The sequence below is a fragment of the Rhodnius prolixus genome, unplaced genomic scaffold (genome assembly GCF_049639745.1).
Source record: "Rhodnius prolixus isolate KJV_2025 unplaced genomic scaffold, Rpr scaffold_3, whole genome shotgun sequence".
NCBI lineage: Eukaryota > Metazoa > Arthropoda > Insecta > Hemiptera > Reduviidae > Rhodnius > Rhodnius prolixus.
The window spans coordinates 10227029-10252899 of record NW_027411603.1 but is presented as its reverse complement, the minus strand read 5'-3'; the positions used below and the strand labels follow the sequence as shown (position 1 = coordinate 10252899).

The following is a 25871-nucleotide window of genomic DNA, read 5'->3' as shown; positions in this document are numbered from 1 at the left end:
CTCCGCTATTTTATTACTCTGAACATGATGATTATTAATTTTAATAGTTATTATTTTAAATAGAAAAAACATTGCTTAACTTTCGTGATATAAAATCTAAAATTACGGTGTTTTCATTTAATGTAATATGTCCATTTATTACAAACATCAGATTAGTTCACAGATTATGAAAGTTAAGGCAATGAAAAATATATTATTTTTCCTAAAAGAGGAAACCGGAAATAAGAATGAAAAAAACAAACTAAAATACAAAACTGATGTTCATGAAAAAGGAAATATGATTAGGCAAGCGGAAAGATAAGATAAACATCGGAAAAATAAGGAATTATGAAACATGAGAAAATAGTAAATAACAGCCCAGCTAGTTCCTTCTACTATTTGACAGAATACAGATTACTTTACTATTGATGTTTAGATTAATCTGCTAACACACTTCACATGATCTTCTAAATGTCATACTAGCAAACAGCAACACTCTCATATTGTCTTTCTCATATTACACATTCACAATGCATGTAAGTAGAGAGAGCAAAATTTGTATCCACTTTTTCTCGCTCTCGTGGACCCTAAAGCCTGTTGCCAGTGAAAATTCAAAACAGAAAACATGCACGATTGCAGCATCACTTCTTAAAAGGGTAAGTAAACAAGATTCCATATGGGAACAATATTAAGATGACATGAATGAAATCGCTGGCAAGAGTAATGTCAGAACTGAAAGTTGAAGGGAGAAAATATAGCTAGTCATTTTACAGCTAAAAACAAATTAAAGGAACTATAAAATCTAAAAATAAAAATCAATACGAGTTGTGCAAAAAACAGCGGAAGCAGAAAATCTGCAACTGTTAACTGCATGAAGATAAATTATGCAAAATAAATAGAGATTTATCAAGTGCAGTGAAACTAGTTTATTGCGAAACAAGTTGGTGCAAAAACAAGGAAGTACTAGGCCTCTTAAGTTGCCTTTAAGGTAATGTAGACGTTCCGTATACTAGAAGAGACGTACAGTAAGGTCTACCTGATTCTTTTTATCTAAAGACTAAGAGGAAAGAATTATTGAACAGAACTTGATAATTAAATACAGTAAATCATAAATAAAGTTTTCAAAGAAACATAAACAATTTTTTTTATTGTATGCTATAAAACCATAAGCCGTCAAAGATCTTTCCGAATATAAAAAGACTAAAATCTCTATACATTCGAATGGACCTTCGCCAAATTACACGTGCTAAATACATTAAACAATCACTTCAATCGCTGAAAATTGTATTCGAAGGGTCTTGTTGGGATTAAATGAATGATAATACTAAGTTTGCCTTTGATTAGTACTTTACTATGAGACTACTTGAGATCTTTCTGGCCTGTAGTATTTGCCCCCATAAAATAAACCTTCAGCAACTCAAGCAGAGTTAGACAAAAATCCATCTGAGGCATCTATGATTCAAAACAATCCACACAAACTGGACGATGAACTTAAAGAAAAACAACGTAAACTTCTCTACCGTCAACTTGTTCCAACCAAGACGCAGATCTTACATCTCCTTACAACTCTAAAAAAAAAACCTATCATACGAAGAGTAGATGTCATCCGCAATTCTACAGATCTGCGGATCTGATATGACTCCTTATGTAAAGGTGTACATTGAATCCAGTGTCCAGAAAAGGAAAAGGCAACCAGACTTCTAAGAGATGTCACCAAAAAACGAGATCTACTTTTCTATCAGTAATAAGTATTTTAGGCTGCTTAAAATATACTCTCCGAGCTGTACACGTAATACCAACAGAAGGTTCAGAAACAATGAATAAGAAAGACGCTCCTAAATTAGTCAACCAATCCTAAACCTCACTTCCTGAAATACCCGCATTACCCTTATTCCAGTACAGGAAGAACATCTTTGTCAGTAGAAACTTCTACCACCAATTTCGTGGTGAAGACCCATGGAATTTAGTGCCATCAGCGCAGATTTTGAGGGGTAATTTAACCTTTCTAGATCTACTGAGTCCTTCAGCATCCCTTCCAAGTCACGATATTTGAGAAAGTTATAGACATTAAAGTCTTTTAAAATTTGTCAGTCAGGACTGAAATAACTGCAAAAGGAAAGAAACATGGGAGTGTCGCCAGATTTTCTTTTGGTATTCAAGTGACTCTACAAACATACTAAAGTATTTCAGGCGTAGCTAGTCGAATACGATTATGTGGCAATGCAAAATGCCTTGTTATTGCAGTAGCCATCAAAGAATGGGCCACTAAGGACTAAGGAAATAAGCACTGCAAGTGCCTGGTAGTGTAAAATTTTTCATAGTTTTTGTTAAGAACAAGATAAAGATAAACATTTACACGTGTTATATTTGTGCCAAGGAGATAGTTTACCTCACATTTAGGCTCTTAGGAGAAAGAAAACTACGATTATTCTCTGTCCAGGAGTCCCTCTAAACTCCCATAAGACAAATAAACCAGCAAGACTAGAGACACCCTAACTACGGGGTGCGGTGTCGAAATCTTTTATTGTGGCCAATGCCTGTGGAATTAATCTAAGAGAAAGTAATGTACAATTAGAATTAGTTCTACTAATTTACACATTGCAAATTAAATGTTTGCATTAATTTAAATACCACCCAATTAATTGCGTAGCGTTTGTACCAATTAAAGCTTGCAAATGAGAACGGTTCATTCTTGACTAATGTTTAAAAGAAGTGCATGTTTTATTTTTAAATATGACCAAACTGTCTGTTGAAAATAGCTGCACCATTCCAAAATAAGCCAAAGCGGCTTGTACTCCAAAATAAACTCTTTTGCCAAACTGACTTCAACGACACGGAAAATTCTATTAGTTACAAATTTTATTTCTCTTGCCCTTGTAGGAAAAAGTACTGAAACCAGACAGCACTTCGATTTTGAGTTATTAACTTTTAATGTGTACGAAAACGTGTTGTCCTATAGAGGTCTGTGAGTCAGTCTTCACTAGAAGAAAATAATTTAATGTTAAGATTTATTTCACTCAAGAGACTTGAGAACCATTGGACACAAACTCACACTAACTGACAAAGCAGATAAAGTTCAGTACACTCTTCATACAATAACTACACTTTCTTCATAACAAGTAATTCGTGTCTTGCATGATTCACCATTTTAAAAAGTGAAACAACAAGTACACTTGCACGCAAATTGGACACTTTAAGTGGAGAGATATCTGGACGATCTCAATATCACGAGACGATGATAAGTTCAATTTTAAATCTAAGACCATTCTTTAAAATAGGAAGATGTGCTCAATAAAGACAATAAGTTCCCTAATTTTAGTGAAAATGTTCCTTTCTATATTATCCAAGTAAGTTTATGAACAATCTGCCGAATAAAATATCTCATAAACTCATTTATGCCAGGTCTATCGATTATTCAGAAGATTTCAGGGTTGGAACATTTTGAAACTTTCTTTGAAGATTTTTTTTCACTATCGAATGAATTTTATTTCCATGTAATCATTAATAAACGGAAGAAGCATTTACAGACATGTAGAAAATGAAAACGTACTTATATACAAAAAAAAACTTACCTATCTTGAAACAGTGCAATAAAAAATAGTCAGAGTTACGCACCTAAACAGAAAAAATTAATTAAAAAATCATTATATTACTAAAATTATGATAACTTTAATTAAAGAATATTATTTGTAATTAAAACATGTAATAGATTTATCTTAGATAGGAAGTATTTTTACTTTCAACTACAATAAAACGAAACTTCTCGACGAAATCCAAGGTTAACATCTCTTTTATTAACTTGTCAAACGGTTATTATGAAAAACAGAAAAACTGAAAGAATCTATTCAATGGATTCAAAATCTTGAATAAAATCTTATTCAAGGAACAAATACAAAATTTTAAGTTTTTTTTTTAAGGTTACGAAACATTTTTGTATGAATTATTGATTTAAAATTTAACCATATTGGAAATAAAAAATTAAATGATGAGTTATTGGAACGATTCAGTCAGTGTTGGGAAAGCAGATGATAGAAGAAGGCTTTACAAGGAGAGAGCGAAGCAAACGGCCGTTTGAGCACGACCCACATGCTCTCTCATCCGAGATAGCAACTATTATACTGCACTTCATTGCACCACTGCACTTCTAAAAGACAATGAGTATATAATAATAATACTGGTACAAAATTAGTGGTTCCATTTTTAACTGCAATAATATTTTTTTAGCCAGAAAGTAGTTTTTCCAAATTTAAACTCACTTTACAGGAAAGCTGTCGAGTCAAATTCATCCTCGAGAACTTTCAAGTTGTTCAGAAATGGCAGTGTCTTAACACAAAAAAAAAAAACATGAAACGAGTAGTATTATTGGCCAAACCTTGACAATGGTAAGATCGCTGTCAACAGCACTTCCAGTTGGTGCAAGAAGGCAATAGTAAAAAAAGACAAATTCATCAAGAGAGATTATCAGAAATAAGCTGTTGCTGGAAAGCGATGGAACCAGCAGCCATCTCACAACAAAAGAGATTTACTAAAACTGCCAAGGAGCATAGTACTGGACTGTGCGATGCCCGTCAACAATCGATCGTTGGATGAAGTAAGTAAAATACGAGTACTCCTCCAAGTTAAACCGGTCTTACAAATCAGGAGAAGAAAGGATAAAGAAAGTGTAACATTTACAAAATAATTTCAAGAAGAATACAATAAATTATGTAACAATTTATTTTAAATCAACCAACAAAAAAGTACAATACAAAACCAAAATAATAATTCGTGCACAGTAATATTGACACTGTTGTTGTCTTCAGATAAATTAACCACCACCAGTTCCTTCAGAGTATCTGAAAAGTAAATTTAAAAATTACGTAATAATAATGCTATGATTTTAATAACTACTTGATATAGTTTCTAGTATAGTAAAATGTATTCTTACTGTTTTTATTAATAATAATAATTATTATTATAAAATGACTGTATAGTTTGTTAATAAAGAAGCTAGTTTCATTGAAGAAAGTCCATTGAAAGAGAAAATTAATGTACGAGTTGCAATATAATAAAAAAATCAGACATAAGACCATCACTTTGACTACCATATTTGCCATTACTTTCTACTTATGTTTAAAAAAATATGTATGTATCACAGACAAGGAACGACTTTCGCAATAACTGTTTATAGTTGTTATTAATTAGGGCCGGTGAGATTAGAAAAAATTATTTCTCTTCAGTTGAAATCAATACAAATTCAATAGCTTCTTCCACCCGAGGTAATAAGGTAAGAAATCTGGCCTTCTTCGCAACCTTGGAGCTGGCGTGGCTAAACCACTAGAGATATTAAGGAGTTTTTAACGCAATGTTGTTAGCCCCGTGTGAATAAGTTCGGATCGGTTTCGGAACTTCGAATTCCCTGACTAATCTATGTATAATATAAAGAGAAAAAAATCTTCAAAGTTGAGTGTTTTTCAACGTAACGCTTTTGCTAACAGTTTCTTAACCCTTGTATAACCTACCGGTCAGTTATATACAAAAAGAGAAAAGATTATTACCAAAATCGTATTCCTCTGATTGAAAATTTTGGCTCAGTACTTCTTGAGCGAATTTCCATAATTCAAACCCAGATGCTGAGATTCTGCATTTCTCCTTTAAGGATGATGGCTCAGTTTTAATTCTCGCCAAAAATTATTGTCCTAAATAAAAAAATAATATTACTCGAGAACTTTATAGGTCCTATCTTTCTTGAATTTTATCTGATCTTGGCTCCAACCTAGTATGTTGTTATCAGTTCGCATCTCCTGCTTTCTACAGTATTTATGGCTATTTCACTTAATACTCTCCAACTAACTCTACACCATCAGAACCGTGCGGAATAACTAGGAAATGACTAAGCTGGGTCGATTTGGCTTTTGGCCAACATAAAGATGTCACACCAACTGCAGGGTATCCCACCCTTCTTTAATGAATAAAAACTCACGTTCTCTGCACAATGCTTGGCATGATTGAAGACACTTGTCGCTTATATTGAGTTTTTAAATATTCTTTCTAAACTGAAACCATGCAATAAAGCCCAATGAGCTGACCTTATCTTGTGCCAACCAAGAAGGACGCTTCTATTGTGCAATCTAAACTTTAGATGTGGCAAATGCTAGTAGTTACCTTTTTTTTTCTTTGATATGAAAAAAAATAAATGAAACAAAGCCCAAGAGTATTTTTCACAGTCTTAGGTAGCCAAACACCCTAAGAGTTCTTCCTATCTTCCGTCAAGTTGACAGAAACGACCTTCTTTCAATATTGCTTTACTAGTTTTCTAATTTTCATCAATTTTTCGTTGCTTAGTTCCTACAGCTCTCTTTCACTGCAACTAGTCCTACTAAGTAGGCTAGAGCTACAGCTCCCCACGGCAAATATAATATCTTCTTAGCGAATCCGCCCTACTCATAGCTACAAACGGCGTTAAATACCTTACTCTCTGAAAAGGCTAATCTGGATTCTTTTTCGACCAATCTAATTTCGAGGCCATTTAATACTAGAAGACACTTTTTACTCCTGGGGGTGAGCTAATGGGAAGAGCAGCATTTTTAAAATATAAGATAAAAAAAACTGATTTTTTTAAAGGATCCCACGAAAAGATCATGACTTATGCGTTGTAATTCGGTAAACCCCACAGGAAGCTTGTCAAGGCTCATTTCTCAATCAATCTGAAAAAAGAAAAAATAAGAATTACTGAGTCTAAAAAAAAAAAAAAAATGATAATTTAAATTATAAAAAAAAGTATATATACCATTATTTAGTACCTGCCAGCAGAGGAAATCATTCTTTCACTGATTATGGATTCTCTTCTGAGATGAGTAAATTATCTAATGAACTTTTAATTTTTTATTTGAAAAAGCACAATTACTTCTACATTCATTCCGGACTTATTTTAGAAGAACTTAACAGCTACAAACTGTTAAATTTAGATTTTATTTGTATATTAATAATAATTAGATCAGTGAATAATTTTTTTGAATAATCTTTTACATGTTTAAATAACGCTGAATTACAATTGATGTAAAAGTTAACATAATCTGAAACAGTCAATTTAGGGAACACTAATCTTGTATAATATTACGCTCATGGGCGGACTACATAAACATCCCTCTAACAAGTTCCAAACCTGGAAGAGATTGTGGAACAGGTAATCATGAACTGCACAACATAGTAGACAAAAATACCATATATTTACGCGTGATAACTGAAAATGAATTACTTCTTTGTATGAAATAGCATCCCCGCATACCCCTTCTTCAAAATAACAGTTTCAAACAGACGTGGATCAAGTGAATCTGTCTGTCCTATGTAACATCACACTATCCTTTCAAACTCCCTCACTAATGGATGTTTGTTGGATGAAGAGGGCATCAAGTGGACACAATGGGCGTGTAACTAGAGCCGAAATGGCACCACCCCCATTTTTAAACACATCCATCAAACTTCGCACGATGCTTATGTTTTAGAAAAATAGAAGAATCAACGAAACTAATTTTTGTATCATGCAAAAACAATTTTATTTTTTATGCCAAAATAAATAATCTCTTAACATTTTTTCATTAGAAACATTTGCACATACTTCCTACTCTCTGAGAATGGACAAACGCTATGAACCAGGAGAGGAAAAACAAAGAAGCGAGTTCAGAAGAAGTTTAGAATAGACTTTTCTTACCGAGGATCATTACTATAATTTTCAATCTTTTAGTCTCAAGTAACTTTCCTTTCAGAAAATTAGCCCTAGGCTCGGCCCTCATTATGGGTGGTCTTAGCTAAACATTTAAATACATTTAAATTACGGCCTTTTTATCTTTAGGTTTACTTAACAGAAGCAACTGGCTACAGATTTCTATGTAACAGAGTTACAAGGAACTTCTGAAGTGACTAAACTTTAAAGACTTCTTTCTACATCCTCTTTACACTTATTTATTGTTATGATCGAATGTGGTTTCTTCATCTCTAATCATTAATAATTTTCTGTTCCTTTTGCCTACAAAGGTAATGTTCTCTTTATGTTTGCCTGTGATTAACTTTATTATGTCTAGTCTAGTTGGTGTCATTATTTTTTTTATACAGTATTCACAATTTGCATTTATCGCCAATGACATTCAATTATATTGCTTTATGTTACTTTAAAACTATCGTTGATGTAATCGCGATATTAACGCAATTTTATTGGCTATTAACACACTATTTGCTGGCAATATTCCATTAATATCAGTTTTTTATTTTATTATTAGTCATTTCATCTTTACTATTGCTAATATCCACTAGGCCTGAAGGTAAATCCCGCCAAACACATTTTAGGCAGTTCAAATAGGTTAAAAAAAATTTTTCAGAATTCTTTCCTCTGAAATAAGAAATAAATGGTTATCTCGTAAGAAACGTCTTAACACAGCAACTTACTCTGCAATTCTTTCATTGATTATAAGTTTCAGGGAGGCTTTATGTCTCAATCCCTAAACTTTTGAATCTGTTCTGTTTTCAAGTTCATTAAATTGGAATTGGTGAAAATAAGAAAAATTCCTAAACAATTGGATGGCCAGGTAAAGCACTTCAATTCAACAACAATTTAACTCCTTTTGCGAATCAGACAGTCATTTACTGGGCGAGTGAGAAGATGATGATTATAAGTAAACAGTTACAAAGAGTGATGATGGATGAAGATATACTGTCCATATCAGAGACCACGAGTTATGTATGCCTTTTACGATTACCAATGGACCTTGCGTATGGTAGTCCAGAGAAAGAAGAATCTCCTTAGCATTGCATGTCTATGAAACAATAGCAAGATCAACAAACACAAATGCCAGATTTGGTCAATCGCAACCGGTGTCAGAGCTGCTCTGCCGCACGCACATGACCTCAATTATTCAAGCCTTTAAATTAAAACAATATCAACACTTCAATAATCTCAGAGATAGAAATACTTCGTTTTATGCACATAAAAAGTATTTTCAGCCTGGCATTATCCGTCTTTAGACGCTTGGAGGTTGGTAAATAATTTTTTAGAGCGAAAATATAAACAATAAGAAAATAAGACAGAATTCAACTGCTTTATGTTATCGTCAAAAGAGCAATAACGTATTATTAAATAATCCAATAAAGGGTGGTTAAATGGAAAATGTAATTTAATAAGCCCTTAACTTTTTTTGTACTCGAGCAAAAAATAAGTTTTAAAAATCTTTTATAATCCCACTGAAAAACAAAGCAAAAAATTATGCTCCTATCATATTTCTGATGAAAAAGATAACGTAAATGTTGAAATGTAAAATAATCAATAATAATCAGTTAGAGGCATAATAATCAATGCCTCTTACAGATAATTAACTTTCATTATCAAATACTTATAACATTACCCTTCAGCTACAAGGGAGAGCATTTATTCACAATCACAATGCAATTAAATCTCCATCACATTTAAATGTAATAAATAAATACAGAATAATCCCATAAGTACACACTAAAGGGAAAGAGCGGTTGAAAGTGTTCATTATGTGTGGAGGGCGGCCAATCACCCCAGTGAAGTTTGGAGACAGCCATCAAGCCTACTACTGCAACTGGGTGTACTGTTCAATATGAACCTTTATAAATTCAACTCCCGACGGATTAGAATGAGTCCATAGCATACATAATCAAACTATGAGTCACACAAATATTAAATACTGTTTAGCACGGTTCAAAGTTTGTGTCCACAAAGTTTGTACACCCTTATGGATCTTGAAAGTACAAGGAAACTGTTTTAAATAAATACGAACGACAAACAGCTAGATCAATGTAGAAGGACATCAAGTATTTAGCTGAATTCAAAATTCGCTAACGCATTATTATGAAAATAAATTAGTACCAATAAGATTCACCCCATTTTCTATTACTACAATCCACTAAGTTTCATCGAACCATTTTTTTTAAATTACGTATAACATTTACAGTTAGTTTTGAAAGTATAATACAATCAGTTAAGTGACGTCTTTATTTTCCTCTTCTACAGCTTTTTATAAGAATTACATATGAACAGATCCGACTTTACACTAACATTTCATAATAATATAAAGGCGAACATTATTTCAATAAACTATTTCTTATTTGATGGTTATAGTTAGTTTCTAGAAACATTACGTGATTGCCGCAGATCTCACGAGAGATTGCGTTAAAATCTAAGAAAACTCGTGACAACAGCCCATTCTATCTTAAAATGGTACATTATCATTGGTTGCATCTTCTGGGATGACTATATCGTCGTGATAAATTGAAAAGAGAACAGATAGTATTATTAAGAAAGACCTCCTTAAAAACCATAAATGAACAACATAAATAAACAAGTGCATTTTTCTGGGATGCAAAGGTTTGCGCGCGTTTTTTACTTTAAAATTGGTTGTTCACGTGTAGAGTTAACTTGGACCTGTGCTTGTGGTTCTAAATTTCGATGTGACCAAAACTCCAAACATTTCGTTGCCACCTGTACTCACCAAAGCGTGAGAATTTCCATTTTCTTAAAAATAGCTCCAAGGATTTTCCCTCAACATTGTAAGCTTAATTAGTTTATCTGGGAAGGTTATCCGGGATGAATCGTCAATTTTATACCAGTAATCAATTTTAATTTCCCTCGAAATTTGTAATTTATTAGACAAATTTAAAACATCTCTAGGAAGACAAGCCGGTAGGTTGGGTTGACCTCTCTCAGGCCTTATATTCACGTTTTGACTGAAGGTCTTATTCCCTCCAAGCTCACAACTAGGAAAGGCTGAAACTACGAGAAAGCGTCCGTTCCTCGTTTTCGTCACAGTTATCCCTGTGCCATCCATACTTCAGAATGGATCTTAAAACGCTTTGGATTGGGCTAGGGAAGTGATGGTAAGAGGGGGAAGCAGCAGTATGGGGTATCTTCTTCCCACACAAGACTTTCTCTTACAAACACAAACTTTCTCTCAGATGTTTTGAGGATGAATACCTTTAACCATCTGTCAGCTCTTTGGAGAGTTGGAAAACTGAAGATAACCTCAACCCTGGCAATGAGATGATAGGTCCTCTTACTTCTCTATTGCCTGCTCCTAAGAACAGTGGTTCACCACGAGCAGGCAGAAATTGGATTTTGCCCCTCCCCCACCATAAAGAGTAGATAGATCTATTTCTATTATTATTATTTTTTATGAATGATAAATTTTCATGTTTCAATTAAAGCCATAGTCTCTATCATTAGTAAATAGTATAAGCATTCATTAAAAACTTATTTTAATTTCTAAACTAATGCAACTATTAAATTTGAATCTCAAACAGTATGACACGCTTGCCATGAACTAGCGAACGAATTTCCTGACTGGCTAATGAAGTTTTTCAATACAAAGTGTGATTAAACTCAATGCACGTCTAGTCTTTACAAGAACTTTCGGGCTTGCTAGGGGCTGGGAGGGCCTTTAAATCCTCAAGATTATTCGAAAGCACATAAAATGATGTCTTAATAAATTTGCTGAAAATAAGGTAAGATAAGATGCTTAAAAAAATAAAAGTTCTATTTTTGAAAAATATTTTGGGAAAGCTCAGTTTTGAAGCCAAATAGAAAGTTGCACCACTGATTACATAGATGCAGAACTATAAGCGAAGGGGATAGGTCTCTTTCTAAGGAGGAATTTTAGTATAATGAACATTTTTACAAAATGTTTGTAAAAAAAATTTGATGCAAATTGAAAAAAAAAAATGTTTAAGTTATTCTCTGGTCAATTGCAGTAAAAGAAAGGAACATTGTGTGTCTCCGAAAGATTTTATTTTCAACCGCAAAGGAATAAAAACATTTCAATGAAAACTCACTTCAAAATTTGTCACGATTGCAATGTACTTTTTTTGCAATCTTACAGTTACAAAACGAGATAATGCACCGAGTAAACGTTGAATGGATTACAAAAGACAATGAACTAGTAGGCAACTCTCAATATAGAAGTTTCTGATCTGATAATTACATTTGCACTCAGTTCTACCTAATATTTAGGGCCTAGTTAAGTTACCACAAGAAAAGTGTATTTAATAAAATAAGTTTTTATAATGCATTATTATAGAATAGCATCATTTCAGTCATAAAAAAAAAAAAAAACAAACAGAAAAAATAACATGAATCATTTATTGTTAATAAATTTTAATAAATATTTCTATTTATTAAATTTTCTAAGTGATTAGAAAACATTTCGTGTGTAATGTAATACAAACAATTCTCTCAGTCATAGACATACATGCTCGTAGACTATTTGTTAAAAAGATTATTTTTATTAATATTGTTATTATTTTCGGAAACCTTAAGACATTCATTGCTAATAAAAAAAACTCCAGTTTCAAATTCAATAAGATCGCATTGCTCAGTTAATGAAGATGCGAGCCTCCTAAAATATAATAACAATCATTTGGATACATGCAATCATCATTTCCAAACACTTTATCCCAACAGTTTGAGTATTTTCACCACTTTTGCATTTTATGGCTTAAACGATTACTTTTCATAGAATATAATTGACAATAAAATAAGGCAAAAGTGGTAAGTCAATCCGCATAAACTTGATTGTAGTCGCTATTAACCGAAGCATAACGACCACTTTATCGGAATTCCGCTATTCTAACAGTGGAACGGCTACAGGAGAAAGGTGCACAAGTGCACAATTGTTTCTAACTTTATTTACAACAGAATTAAAACGGCTTCTGGTGTTTTTAAATCACACTGAGTTTATAATTTTTAATTACTATTATTGAAAAGCTGGACAACTAAACTTTCCTTTTGTTCATTCACTTGTAAGTCAAGTACAGAACCTATTAACTTTATAAGGTAACCAATTAAAGAGACTTTATGATTTCTTAATCATTTGTGTAATGACAATGTTTAATATTTCTGACAAATAAAAACATTATTCACGTTCGTATTGTAACACTTTCAAGTCATAGAAGTTACAATTATAATAAGAAAATAGTTAGTTAATGTGTAAGCAATCTGAGAATACCTAACAACCATTCTTACATTCAGTCTTCGCCACAATCAAGAAAAAACTATTTCGGTCCCCTCCTGCGCCCCTATAATCAGGAACTCCCTCTCCTGGCATCTGGGTCCACTTGATCTAACAATTATTGGTGTAATATTGACGAATTTTTCGGGCTTAATATTTCTCTGGATCTCTATAATCTATCTAGGCCGAAGTAATTTTCTTATTTTTATCTGTTTGGTTGGCGACTAGCGTACCTAGTCGACTTTATAACACTTTATTTTGCCCTCCTCCTTAAATCTTAATCCTCTCATTCACAGTAATTACCTTACCAGACATGTTAAAGAACTTTAATCCGTTAAAGACCACTTCAAAAAAACATCCCTCCGAATCACTTCCACTACAAAGATCTTCATTCTGAAGATTACAAAAAGCTCAAGGTTATTATGCCACAGACTCTACGGGTCCCGACTCCACAGACTCCCCAATCTTGAATTGTTGAAGCTGTGCCTGCCGAATTTTCCTTCATATTAAACAAGTAACGAGCCAAAGTGCATGCATGTCCGGTAATATGCGCACCTTTGGGTCATTCCTACTCCATTTAATAATCTCAAAAAGAGTTCATAGACTTAAAATTTTGTTTAAATCTCATTGACTAGGCACAAGAATTAAGCTGGACATCATCTCATTACGTCCAATTCTTTTTATCTCCACCCTTTGATTCTGACAATCCAATGTCTGGCAGAAACAAGTAGCTTGTGCTCTGAGTCTAAGAAAAGTTTAGAAGAGTTCGCCTTTGTTAAGTAAACAGCTTTTTCATTACCAAAGAATTTTTGATGTCCAAGAATCCTAAAACAAGGCCAATACTTTTTTATTTTCTAGTTCATTGAGTCTCTTCTTCTACATTTCCTCATCTCTCATCTCTTTTATGTTACAAATATAATAACTGCAGAGTTGAATTTTTTTACATACTTGCTACATAGGGCAATACGTAATGCCATTTTGCATTGAATTCGATCACACTTTAGCAAAAGACTGGAAAAACTAATTCAGTAAAATCGGTCTTCCGTTTGACCAATTTTGGTTGAAAACTTTGAATTGGATGCTACTAGTATTTAAAGTAACAAATACTATCTTTGAACTTGCTTCGACTACCAACTGCTAGTTTCTGTTTCTTGCATTACTGCTTTATAAACATTTTTTTCAATTCAGGGAACTTCAAATCGCAAATCCGAAGATAACTTGAAAAATTGATCAGATAGAAAAGTTACAAAAAGTAAGTTAAAGTAAAAAAATGAAAATATATAGTAATGAACTACAAAATAACTTCTTAGTTAAATGCTATTAGTTCTCTACTTTAATTGTTACAACGTTATTAAATGACGCACCCAGTAATTGCTTCAGTTAATGAATAAACGTAATTTACTTCCTAATAAGTAATTAACTGTCTCCATATGTGAATACATTTGACGATAATCGCTTTCGTTAAAGTAATTAGGACCTTTTAAATTACCAATAAGACTAAACTGTTGTCTTTTTTTTTTACAGAAAATCAGTATTTCAATTCTCTCTAATTATTTTAGCCACCTCATAATAATACAAATTTATTTAATGATTTATTTTTCTGCTAAGAATTTAAAAAAATACGCGGGAAGAAACGTAAGAACAATATTTTTAAATATGGCTGAGCCCGCCTATAGGGTGCTACGTATCGGTCACGCCCTAAGAAACCCAGGACTTGTCAGCATATTAAGCAATAACCGACAAGTATATGTGGTTTTTTTCCACACGCGTTTCACGCCATCTCACTTTCTCTCTCTCAGTTTATGTATCTGTGTGCGAACTTTATGAAGTCACCTGAAGGAATTTAGGGATATAGGTGTTAGGGCTGTAGTTCAAGGACAGAGCTTGTCTTTGAACAAGCTTTAGTCATACTAGTAGTAAACATCAACTACATCTGCAGGCCCTATGTTCATCACTTTGTTTATCCATTTATTTGAATCCTCCAGATCTTTGTATCCCTGGGATCCCCTATGCCCATTTCTTTAGATTTGTTCTCCTTTTAATAAATTAATAAATTTTTTTATGTATTTCTTTGCTTAATAGGACCTTATTTTTTATAATACTTAAGTGTAGAATAATTAACGACAAAAATTTGTTATAAGGTACCGCAAAAAAAAAAAACAAAAAAACGAACAGATTATGAGATTGTTCGTTTTGAGCAAGATCCTGGCATCTAGCGTAAATTGAAAGAACTACCACTCCCCGGGCCGTTCAGACTGTTCTGAATGTTTAACTATCTTCAAATATTTTCTAGGATAAAAAACCCCATTCAAACAAATTTTTTATGGAAATATTAAACTTTCAAATAAAAGAGATATATTCTAAAATGTTGTACTTTTGTTAACCGTTATTTCTCAGACGTGGATTTCCAACTTCGCTTTTAAGTTCATTGACATTACATATGAAGCGCGAACATTAAGTTTTTCTATAGAAGTACATTAAAAGGATGCTCAACATACAGTTTCTCAAGACCTTGAAAAAGAATCTGGTTGTGTACACTCACATTACTTTGTTCTACACTATAAGTACAATTCTAATTATAGCTCATACGATTTATGAAAATTGTTGGAGCCGATGCCGAAAAAAATTCTAACAAATTCAAAACCTATTTTATGAAGTAACACTTCCGTTTGAACGAATTTTTCGAAATACGGAATTCTACAATAGCAATGCACTGAGTAAGGTTACGGTAGAGCGGTTTTTATTCCTGACTACCGATAAGATCACATGGCCTGGCCTAACGAAACGAAATTAAAAGTGTGAATTCCTCTTATTTTTCGTTTTTTGCTATGTTCAAAGACCCGCAGATAATTTTCTAAAAACTTTTTTGGGGGGGACCTCTGGGAACCTCAAAACAAGTATTTTTTGTGATAACTCAAAATCGAACAGTGGGCACAATATCAGGCAGAATACGAGTATAATCCATGTACACTTTTTTTTTTCTTTTCTTTATTGGCATTACTTCCCTTTGCAAATTGCAATAATTAAAAATTATATTTCATCAAAATCATTTATAAATGCAAACTTGTGGCCAATTATTTATTAAATGTTCCGCTGGGGATAAAAAAAAAGTTCGCATTATATTAACGAGCAATTGTGTTTATTCTGTTCTTAATTTTTCCTTTTCTTTTTTGTATCTACAAGGTTCACAATGATTCATGCAATGATATTAAACAAAAACCAAAAATAAAAAAAAGTTGTATTACTCATATATCGTTTCACCTTGATGTTTAATGCGGCACTACGACCTAATTTTACGCAATATTGTAAGAATTATTTATTTGATAAGTGAATAGAGTAGCGCTTACTTTCACTTTCTTTTTACTTGAAAGAGATTGTATCAAAGTTAAATTGCGATGGTATCAAATTTTACTAATAGAGATATCTCAGGAAATATCCATTTTTACATTCCTAAGACTGAAAAGAGGTTTTCAGAAAAGACTGTGTAGGTGACATATTATGAATGTGAACATTTGCTCAAAAAAAGGAAAATCAAAGAAAGATCGAACTTTATATTTCGTTTCACAACTCCTAAGGGACCTGAGAACAATTAACGATCAAAACGTGTTCCCTGAAGGGACTACTTCAATAATTTAATATTTATTTTTTGAAATTTTTTGTTGTCAATAATGCCTAATCATTAAAAGCGTATTTTAAAAATGCGTTTTCTCTTTAAAACAATCACTGAAAGAATTTTTGATTTTATGAATTACTCCTACAACTTAAAAGCTTTAGGTGTAATCTGCACTACGAATGATGCCTACAATTCTATACCGAAATTACAAAAGAATCTATAAATTGTTTACTATTTAAGAAACAAACACCTTTATGTTAAGTAAATGCTTATTTTTTCAGGTAGGCTTCGGTTTAACGCTCCTAATGGCCACATTAAATATAATTGTTTTTTCAGTTTGCACATACAAAATCTTCGTATATGTAATCGTACAAAATATCGTAATTATTGAATAAAACGTTAAATTATTTTTGAATTTATATTTATGCATAATTTTACTTTATGAAGGTAAATCTATCACTATCTATGAAGGTAAATTCATTTCGTGAATCTCTTTTAGAACTTCATGAAAACTTTTCTCTTTATGCGATAACTTTTTAAATTTCACACACAGTACTAGAATGGACTAATCCAAACGTTATCCAAGGCCCTAATGGACATTCGCATCGTTTGCGGCTAGGGTGACAGTGAATGTGGGTGCATGAACGTGTGGTTATACCTTCTATTTAAATTTCAATGCCTAATAAACTTGTTCTGTAATTCTTTCCAAAATGAGCGTAATTAAGAATGATCGCATTAAACTTTATTTAAACAGAAGTCAAATAATAAATCAATAATTAACAAAAGATAATTTTACAATTATTGATTAGCTATATTTCCTAGTCTATTAACGCTGAATACATCCGTTTTTTAAAAGTACAAAAGAAAGTTCTTTCCATAAATAAGTAAATCAAACATATAAGTAACTAAAATGGTAAATTACGCACTTATTCTGAATTAATAAAAATATTTCATTCTATATCGCCTTCGACAAAAATTAAAAACCATAACTTACCTTTATTCTCAGCCAGGTAAGAGTCAACTGCGTTAACAATCATTTTTTCACTTAGAAAATCCCATAGACCGTCTGATGCAAGAATTAAATAATCTTCTTTACCAGTAAGAGGTACAACTCTAATGTCTGGCTCGGATACAATGTATGGCTTATACATCCTATCACCTGGAAGAAATTATGCTGATTTAATACAACTTATAGAAAGATCCAAAGAAATTAAGCTATCAATTTTATATACAATTAGTTTTCAGAAATCAGCTTTTTCTTCTCTTCTAATAAGGTTGAGCGACCGTTTCCTTTACTGGGGCAGCTAGATGACTAGTGTGTGCCCGCGTCGAGCGCAGCAACAACTTCATTATCTCCATTCTCAAAACTGACTTACACTTATCAGAATTCCATTAAATACCCAATCCCACACACATTCTTCTTTCTTTACATCGTGTGAGTTACTTTTTTTTCTATAACTAGCGCATATAGCGGCTCTTAGCGTTACCAACAAGTGCCAACACCAGTTCATTCTTTCATTACATTTATTCTTAGATTTCTCATATCCTGTCGCACATTGTCTTCCATTCAGGTCTTGGGCCAACTTAGGTCTCTCATAGTCAGAGAAGTTACAAATATTTCCATAGTGACCCTAATCATCTTCCATAAACATTTAAGTTGCTTAGCAATACTAACGAGCTTAAGTTAACTTCTTCAAAAGGCTCTTACAGTCCCCAACTTTTCTTCACCAGAATCCAATTTCCCTTACAGAGCCTAAAAAACTTTTTGTATCTTTCGTTCAAATCTAACAAGCATTTTTATTAACAGTCGTATTTTAGCGTCCAAGTTTCCTATACGTTTCCATTAGATGATGTCTAGTCATTAAGATTTAATAAATTCTTATTTATTGCAGCGACTAATAACGCGATTCCTCTGTACCCTGGCAAGAGCAAAAACGCCCTTCAAGATTTTCTATTTTTCTTCACATAATGAACCTTTTTTTTTATTGATTACAAAACGTGGAAGGAAACAGAAAGCTAAACGAGGATCTTCGTTTGCCCTGTAATAACAGTCATCCAGTTTGTAACCTAAATTTCCTTCTCAGAGTTATTGATTTGAATATATTTTCAAATTAAATGTGGGTCAGCTCACTGAGAGCGTAACACATAGTTTGTTTGGAAAAGTATAACTATTTAAACTAAATGTAAGTGTAACTGAATAGTTATGATTAATTCTCAATTTAATTTAATAGATTTTAACAAGACTTTTAAAAGTAATATACTTATAATCAAGGCAAGTGCGATTTGTTTGACTGACCTATCGCTCTCGATACTGCTAGATTTCCATCAACTCTCCAAGTACCAATAAAAAAAACTGAACCACCCATCTCTTTTATTCGTTTCATTTCGTCCTGAAACAATACGAAAAAATTAAACCATTACATACTTAAATTTTTTTAATTTTCTATAATGGGTTCCAAATAGTTGAAGATAGATTTCTTGCTTTAACATTGAAATAAATAGTGTAATTTTTTTTTTGCATTTCGTAAGAGTTAAAGAAAGAAAAGGATTGCTGCCGGTAATATCGCATATGTTCAGTCTGATCATTTTGGCCAGTGCTGATTGTTTTAAATCATTATTTTCTGTAGCGACTGAACATTATGGAAAAATTTACTAAGATGCGGCTAAAAGAAAAAATGTTTAAAATGAGAAATATTAGTTTCTGCTTTTCTTAATTAGGTGCTACTTTCCTTACTTTATCTCCAAATAATTTATTCAACGCTTCTACAGAACACACGTAAATGATTAGACAGATCAGCATGATTTTATTCTTTATCGACATAATTCTTTCTCTTATTCCTATAGGTTCTGTATTACATTCTCTTCGAATAAGACTTCATGACAAGGTAGGATATTTGATTTCCTCTTACTAAGCTGTCAAGTACATCAGCAAATGATTTTATAGTTCTTAATGAAGCATTGATTAAACATTTTTTAACTTATTTTTCTTTGAATTTTTGTCAATATCTAAAAATTACAAATATTTAATTATAAATTATTTATTTCAATTCTTGAACATATCATTAATATTTATTCAATTTTTTTTTATTTGGATAAATACATTCATTTGTATTCTAGCTATTTATTACCTCATACACTCAGTATAAAACTAAATAAGTAGATTAAACTTCTTTTCTTAAATAATAAATATGCATTTTATTCCTGAAAATGATTGAAAATCCGAAACCATGAGCATGAAAACCTGATTACCCTCCATTACGACAAGGAGAGAGAGAACAGTTCAAAGAAATGCATTAGAAGAAACAACAAAACCTTTAATTTATATCATCATCAGTTCATAAAGTTTTTTTGGAAGAATAAAATCTTTTAATAAAAACAGGAAGAGAAAATCAAAGAGAATTTCCTGCAGTGGCCCTCATATTCTAGTTTTGCCCCGAAGGCGCCTTTGGACGTCTTTTTTAGGCGTCTAAATGGACTATAAGAACTTACATTGTAAAACGTTCGCTTAAGCAGGAAATTCAGGGGCATTTACTGAGATCTCCTAGAAGAGGAATAAAAATAAAATTACCGGTTGATCTGGACGATGAGGTTTGACTAGTTGATAGGTTCCATTTCTTGATACAAGAATAGCTTGAGAATCACCAAGCCAAGCCAAGTACAAAACACTTTCTTCAGGTCTAATTAACGCGCATACAGCAGTAGTTCCACTCTCACCACTCTGGAAAAAATTAGGTTTAATCAGGAACCCTGTTTATATAAGCACATACAATTTGATTTATAATTATGTTTTACATTACAAATTTTCTCAAATTACATTATTATTAATTAAATGTACGAACAATCGAAAATAAGTGTCATTTTTGAATTGACTTATCGAGGCCTGCATCGTTCTATCAACCTCTAAAAATAATAAAATATTAATTTAGCTTACGGTCAACTTGGAATTGAATTTTTCTTTAAAACCAATAAAATTCAATTTAAGTAATTTATATTTGTGGCAGAAAATAAATAGCACGTTTTATAGAACATTTTACACACTCACACATCGAAACTATTTTCTTAAAATACAATTTTTTCTTTTCATGCTGCCATTTAGGTAATTTAGGAATTCGCTTTCAGTAAAAATGAATCTCTTTTTAAAAACCTATCAGCTATGACCAACTTACAAATCGCAAGTCCAATCTGAAAAGGCTTAGGATCCTGCAATTATTGTTCGTTATTTTTTGGTGACTTATGAATGTTTTTAAAAACACTTAGAATTGAAAACTCTGAGACATATATTTTTATTTCTAAAATACAATTTCGAATACTCACGCCTTTGGCAGTTTTTTCAATAAAACGTTTGTCCGTAGTTGTAAATGCCTCTCTTAAAGCTGCTTCAGGATTGTGAGGATAGTGTACTGACTGTACAAGATAATGATGTAAATGACAATTTGCATAAGTTGCAGCATCGCAACCATTATGACCATCGAACACACCGTAGTAACTGGCAGGACCATTTGCGTTCTGAAATAAATAAATAAAAGCGAACTTTAGTAAGTATGGAAGGAATATCAATCCTTCAGTTTCAGTTAGGTCCACAGTTTTAGATACTAGCATTGTTCTATCTACAATAGCCAGCTGGTTTACTTTAATCCTGATCGGTTTGAATTTGCATCCGTCATCAGAGATTATTGGTTCATCATATTGATGTGGGAATCAAACTTTTAAAAAATTGCTTCTATCAAACGCTATGTACTGACTGTGTGAGGATGGTTGTTTTAATATATTAATGAATATAATGAAATGGCTTCTTTACAGTTAGTTCGTAGAGCATAGGCATCTATAATGCGTTAAAACTGCAAACTTGTAAATATGTGCAATGTGGGTTCTGTAAAATACATGTTATACAATTGTGTTTCTCTAACGTAATGTATGTGCGAGATGAAGATGAAATTCGCATATGTGTGTTATACTTAAGCAGTTGCACACGTTATCTACCTCTGCAGGTGAGTTATGAGTGATGCATAGCCAGACAGGAACGCTCGCAGGGAAGCAAAGCCAAGAACAATAAAGAAGTGGATAATCAAGTTCGACATAATACTTTGGCTCGCATTGTGCCATACAAGTATAACTTCTCGCACCCGCGAAACAACTCAGCGACACTATCACTAAATAGTTCATTTTTAAATAACCTTTGTTTAATAGAAAATAAACCTGTTCAGGAGACAATAATTGTTTCATAAAGTTTTAACGAATTCGAATAAAGGAGTACTTAAAGGTCATGAAAGCGTCAATTAATTGGTACTTTTGTACAAGGGGGAGTTTTTAAAAAATTAAGAAAAATGAACTTTTTTTTTGGAGCATCGACTACCCCGGTCATTAGCTCCAAAAATGAACTTAGTTATGTTCTATTAAGCCCATTGGACATTTTAAGTAGTAAAAATATTATTGTTCATAAAAATTTCATACAGTTATGAAATAAAACATTAAATAAAAATCAATACCTTAACATTGAATAGGTGATGCAAGTCTTGTATTGCAATGTGTCTATCTTCCATTGTCCTACGACCATTTTTTATACCATACATGGAAATTATCGGATCATGGAGAATGTACGTCGGAGGTGGTGGCAATTCGGATAGGCGAGCATTGTCTGTATAAAGCGCGCATAATTCAGCCAATTTCCTGATGGTCTCTTGCATTAATTTCAGTGGGTGGTATACTACAAAGCATAAACATAGAATGTATATCTAAAAAGTAATATTACTCTTGGATAAAATCTTAATAAAAAAACCAATTCCTAATATTAAATATAATCTTTAATTTCCACTTTTATGACGAGATTTACTAAGGGGGGATCTGCTTGTTAGACAACACGTGGTTAAGACCACCATCTAATGTGGGTCTCATCATGTTCTAGACCCAGCTTTTTCAAATGTCTTCTGAGTGGCAATTTCCTGAGAGGAAACTTGCCAATTTACGGAATTTATCTGAGGCACGCCTCAGATCAGTTACATAAATAATGTGTAACTGTTATAATAACCAGACAGAGCTTCGCCTGTCTTTTAGTTTTTGTTTGGAAAATGTGTGAGGAAAGATAGATTGAAGAGCAAATCGTCCAGTTTTTTGGGAGATACATTCAACTAGAACCGTTTTCGCTTTCTGACTAAGACCAGGAAGGCTGGCCAGGGAGTACCACTGAGGAGCTCTTCCTCCCTCTTTAGCTTCTTGTGGAGAAAACCTTCCCCAAAAAAGGGGTTTACCCCGTGAAGAGAGTTTGGGCGCCTTGCCCCACTAGGGCATAGGCGTCTCATTCCGTTCCACGCCAAAGACCGCGGCAAGCAACCCACTGTCTTTCATTTAAAAAAAAAAAAATTAAAAAATGCACAAGTACTATTTTGGATAAAAAGTAATTTTTTAAATTAAATTTCATAATGAAAATATAGAACTCTAAATTCTATTCTAAGATAATTAAAATACTTTTTTCTAATGATGTATATTAAGCATTTGCATAGTTTTACAGGAGCACTGATATCCAAATAGACAGATAAAAACGAGAGTTAATTTGTGAATTGTGAGCAAAAGTTCATAATGGATCTTAGTGATGGTCACCTATACTCAAATGATTGATTTAAAAATACAGTATAATTGTTTTTGAATGGGAAAATTTACTGGCAGCAAGGGCACCCAAATCCATATTATTTCTTCCCGTAGAACCAGATTTAAAAACACATACATTTATTTACTCTCGCAGTTTCATGATTTAATTTGGTTAGCACGGTTGTAGCAACAGCTCTCACAACATTGCATTTTTGATATCAGAGGCCACACCTTGAAGAATCATAGCGATTTGTGCAAACTACTGATAAGGCATATAAGACTTATCGGATACCTCAGTATATTTAGCCGAGAACAAACAGGCGCAAACTTTTTGGTTTATCGCATCTACTCTCCCCAAAATGAAACTGTACCTCTCTACATATCATTACTACGTAATTACACTACACAACAACAATATTTCATGACACCATTAATATCAAAAGAATCAATGGTTAAATATCTTTAACGTCACAAAAGATTTATTGTTACAATCATTGACCATCATCATTTTTGTCAAAATAATATTTGCATCCACCACAAAAATTAATTTACAAAAAGTGAATTTAAATGAATTACCTTGTTCTTGAGGGCGATAACCACATAATTCTGGTTCAAGTCGAGAAATTTCCTCAAGTACTCTTCTGCATAGAATGCTGGCCAAACTTGTGGGGCAATCTCTGAAATGATTAAATATAAAGAAATTACTTATTTTGTTGTCCTATTTGTCCTTACGGAAACACGCAAAAAAAAAAAATCTTTAAAGTTACATCTTTTATCTTTTGCTTTCCTATTTCAAATTTTATTCAATCCAAGTTTTTCGAATAATCGAATCAAAAATCTTAACGTCATCCAATTGAATACTAATAATTACAAATAAAAACAACCTGTGGACCAGTTGGTTCTGTAGACCTTGCAGTAACATTGTAGTGCTTAAATAATTTATAATCTTCGGAATTTTTTTAGAAGCAAATTGTAAAAATACATTTTCTTCATAGATAGAAAAGTTGAGAGAAAATTCATGAACAAAAGAGTGCATTAAATTATTCAGAATTAGCTTTTCTAATTCAGTACGTAAATTGCTGAATTAAGTTCGCCTTCCTTGGTGTGAATTAAAGATACACATATAAACCACTAATAATTACTCTTTCATGCAATCAATAAAGATTTGTATCTTTAAATTCCATAAAATTGTTAAGAGAAGCCGTTAGTGTTTAAAATGGTATAAAATAACTACTAAGAGCATCTGCTGATGTATCCGTTTATTCATTAGAAAAAAAAAGGATTAAATGTTGACAAAGACAAAATATTTAAGAAACATTCAGAAATTTAAAATAAATGTCAATTAAAAAATTTATTGGAATAAAAATGCATTATTTCTTAGTTCGAAAGTTTCAAAAGAAAATTTATCAAATCTAATCAGTAGTTCACTGATAAAAGCAAATCAACAAAATCAAATAACATTAAGAAGCTGTCCCGATACGAAAATAGAATTGTTCACAGCATCGTAATAACAAGTTTTCCAGATTATAGTCTACGAACAAAGACAGAAATGTGCTTTAACAACTAAAACTACATCATAAAGCATAATCGTCAGTTTAAATAGAATTGGATTAAGACATTTATTGAGCAAAACAAATAATTTTCTTCATTTACCTTTCATTTAGATACTGAAGGCACCAAGTGGTAATTTCTCCTGCAATCTCTTGTTCAGTTAAATTATAATTAGCTACTTTTACTGGTAGTGGATAATCTAAATCGACGGATTTCAGAAGAGAGTCAAAAAATGAACGATAATGCGAAAGATAATCTTTATTTGGATCATCCATTGCAGCTCACTTAACAAAATAACTTGAAACGAAGACTTGTGCAAACAAAGGTAGAAAAACACTCACACATTCGAACCCGTATCTAACAAATGCAAACAAACACCTCGCCCCCTTAATCTCGAGCTGAATCAAAAATTCTTGCTTCTAGACAATCGATTGCATACACTTTTATCGAATAAGTTGAATAACTTTATCTAACATTTCTCATTAAACAGAAAAATCATATTGTATTAAATTATTAGGCTTGTTCTTTGTTTAAATATGTTGTTGCTAAAAATACTACGGACAGAATTTATTTTCTACGCAGGATAACTTTAGAAAAAGGTATATATAAAACATATTACTCACTCACACAACAGATATTAGCAGATGTTACAGAAGGCAGTTAGAGTTTGCTCCAAAGCATCAAAAAAATTAAAATTTTCCTTTAAAAAAAAGTCGGAATAAACTTTCTCGAGAATCTAGGTCCAGGTTAAGCTTCTAAGCTATTTCTAATAAATATTAAGAAAAAAGAAAATGGATAACGCTTTCTTATCGCTTGATCGTTTTTAATTTATTTGATACTGCTTCAGATTTTGGAAAAATAAAATCATTCTCATTTCTTCATTAGTTGGCTAATTTTATGATAAACTGTATAAAACTGAATTCCAAGCAGGTAGTCACTTATTTAACAAGGAATCATCCATTTCAAGAGTGGGAATTCTTCGAAACTGTCGAATAATAAATAAATTTCTATGAGTGACCTTTTAATCAAATTAATGATAGCCAATAAATATTCATTCGTTACTCTTGTTCATTGCCTAACGAATACATTTATTTTTACTATCACTGGCGCCCTCAAGATTTTTTCCAAGAGGGGCAAAATAAAAATTTAAT

At 32.3% G+C, this 25871-nt stretch overlaps 1 protein-coding gene and 1 long non-coding RNA gene across 3 annotated transcripts in view; both read right to left on the bottom strand.

Annotated features, from left to right (window-relative positions):
- Positions 1-25117, bottom strand: part of LOC141453507 (uncharacterized) — a 192840-nt gene extending 167723 nt beyond the window's left edge. For both annotated transcript variants that reach the window (XM_074126853.1, XM_074126854.1), the window contains exons 1-7: positions 24823-25117; positions 23746-23846; positions 22074-22291; positions 20902-21093; positions 20156-20305; positions 18884-18977; positions 17582-17746 (exon numbers count right to left, since the gene is read on the bottom strand). In XM_074126853.1, coding sequence (XP_073982954.1) covers positions 17582-17746; positions 18884-18977; positions 20156-20305; positions 20902-21093; positions 22074-22291; positions 23746-23846; positions 24823-24995 — 1093 coding nt within the window. In that variant the 5' untranslated portion in view covers positions 24996-25117. The remainder of the gene's footprint in view (positions 1-17581; positions 17747-18883; positions 18978-20155; positions 20306-20901; positions 21094-22073; positions 22292-23745; positions 23847-24822) is intronic.
- LOC141453520 (uncharacterized) lies at positions 4678-16987 on the bottom strand. Its single transcript, XR_012458042.1, has 4 exons — positions 6749-16987; positions 5735-6665; positions 5517-5657; positions 4678-4814 (listed from the first exon to the last, which is right to left on the bottom strand). It is a non-coding gene; the product is annotated as an uncharacterized lncRNA (long non-coding RNA).
- Positions 25118-25871: the final 754 nt, after the last annotated feature.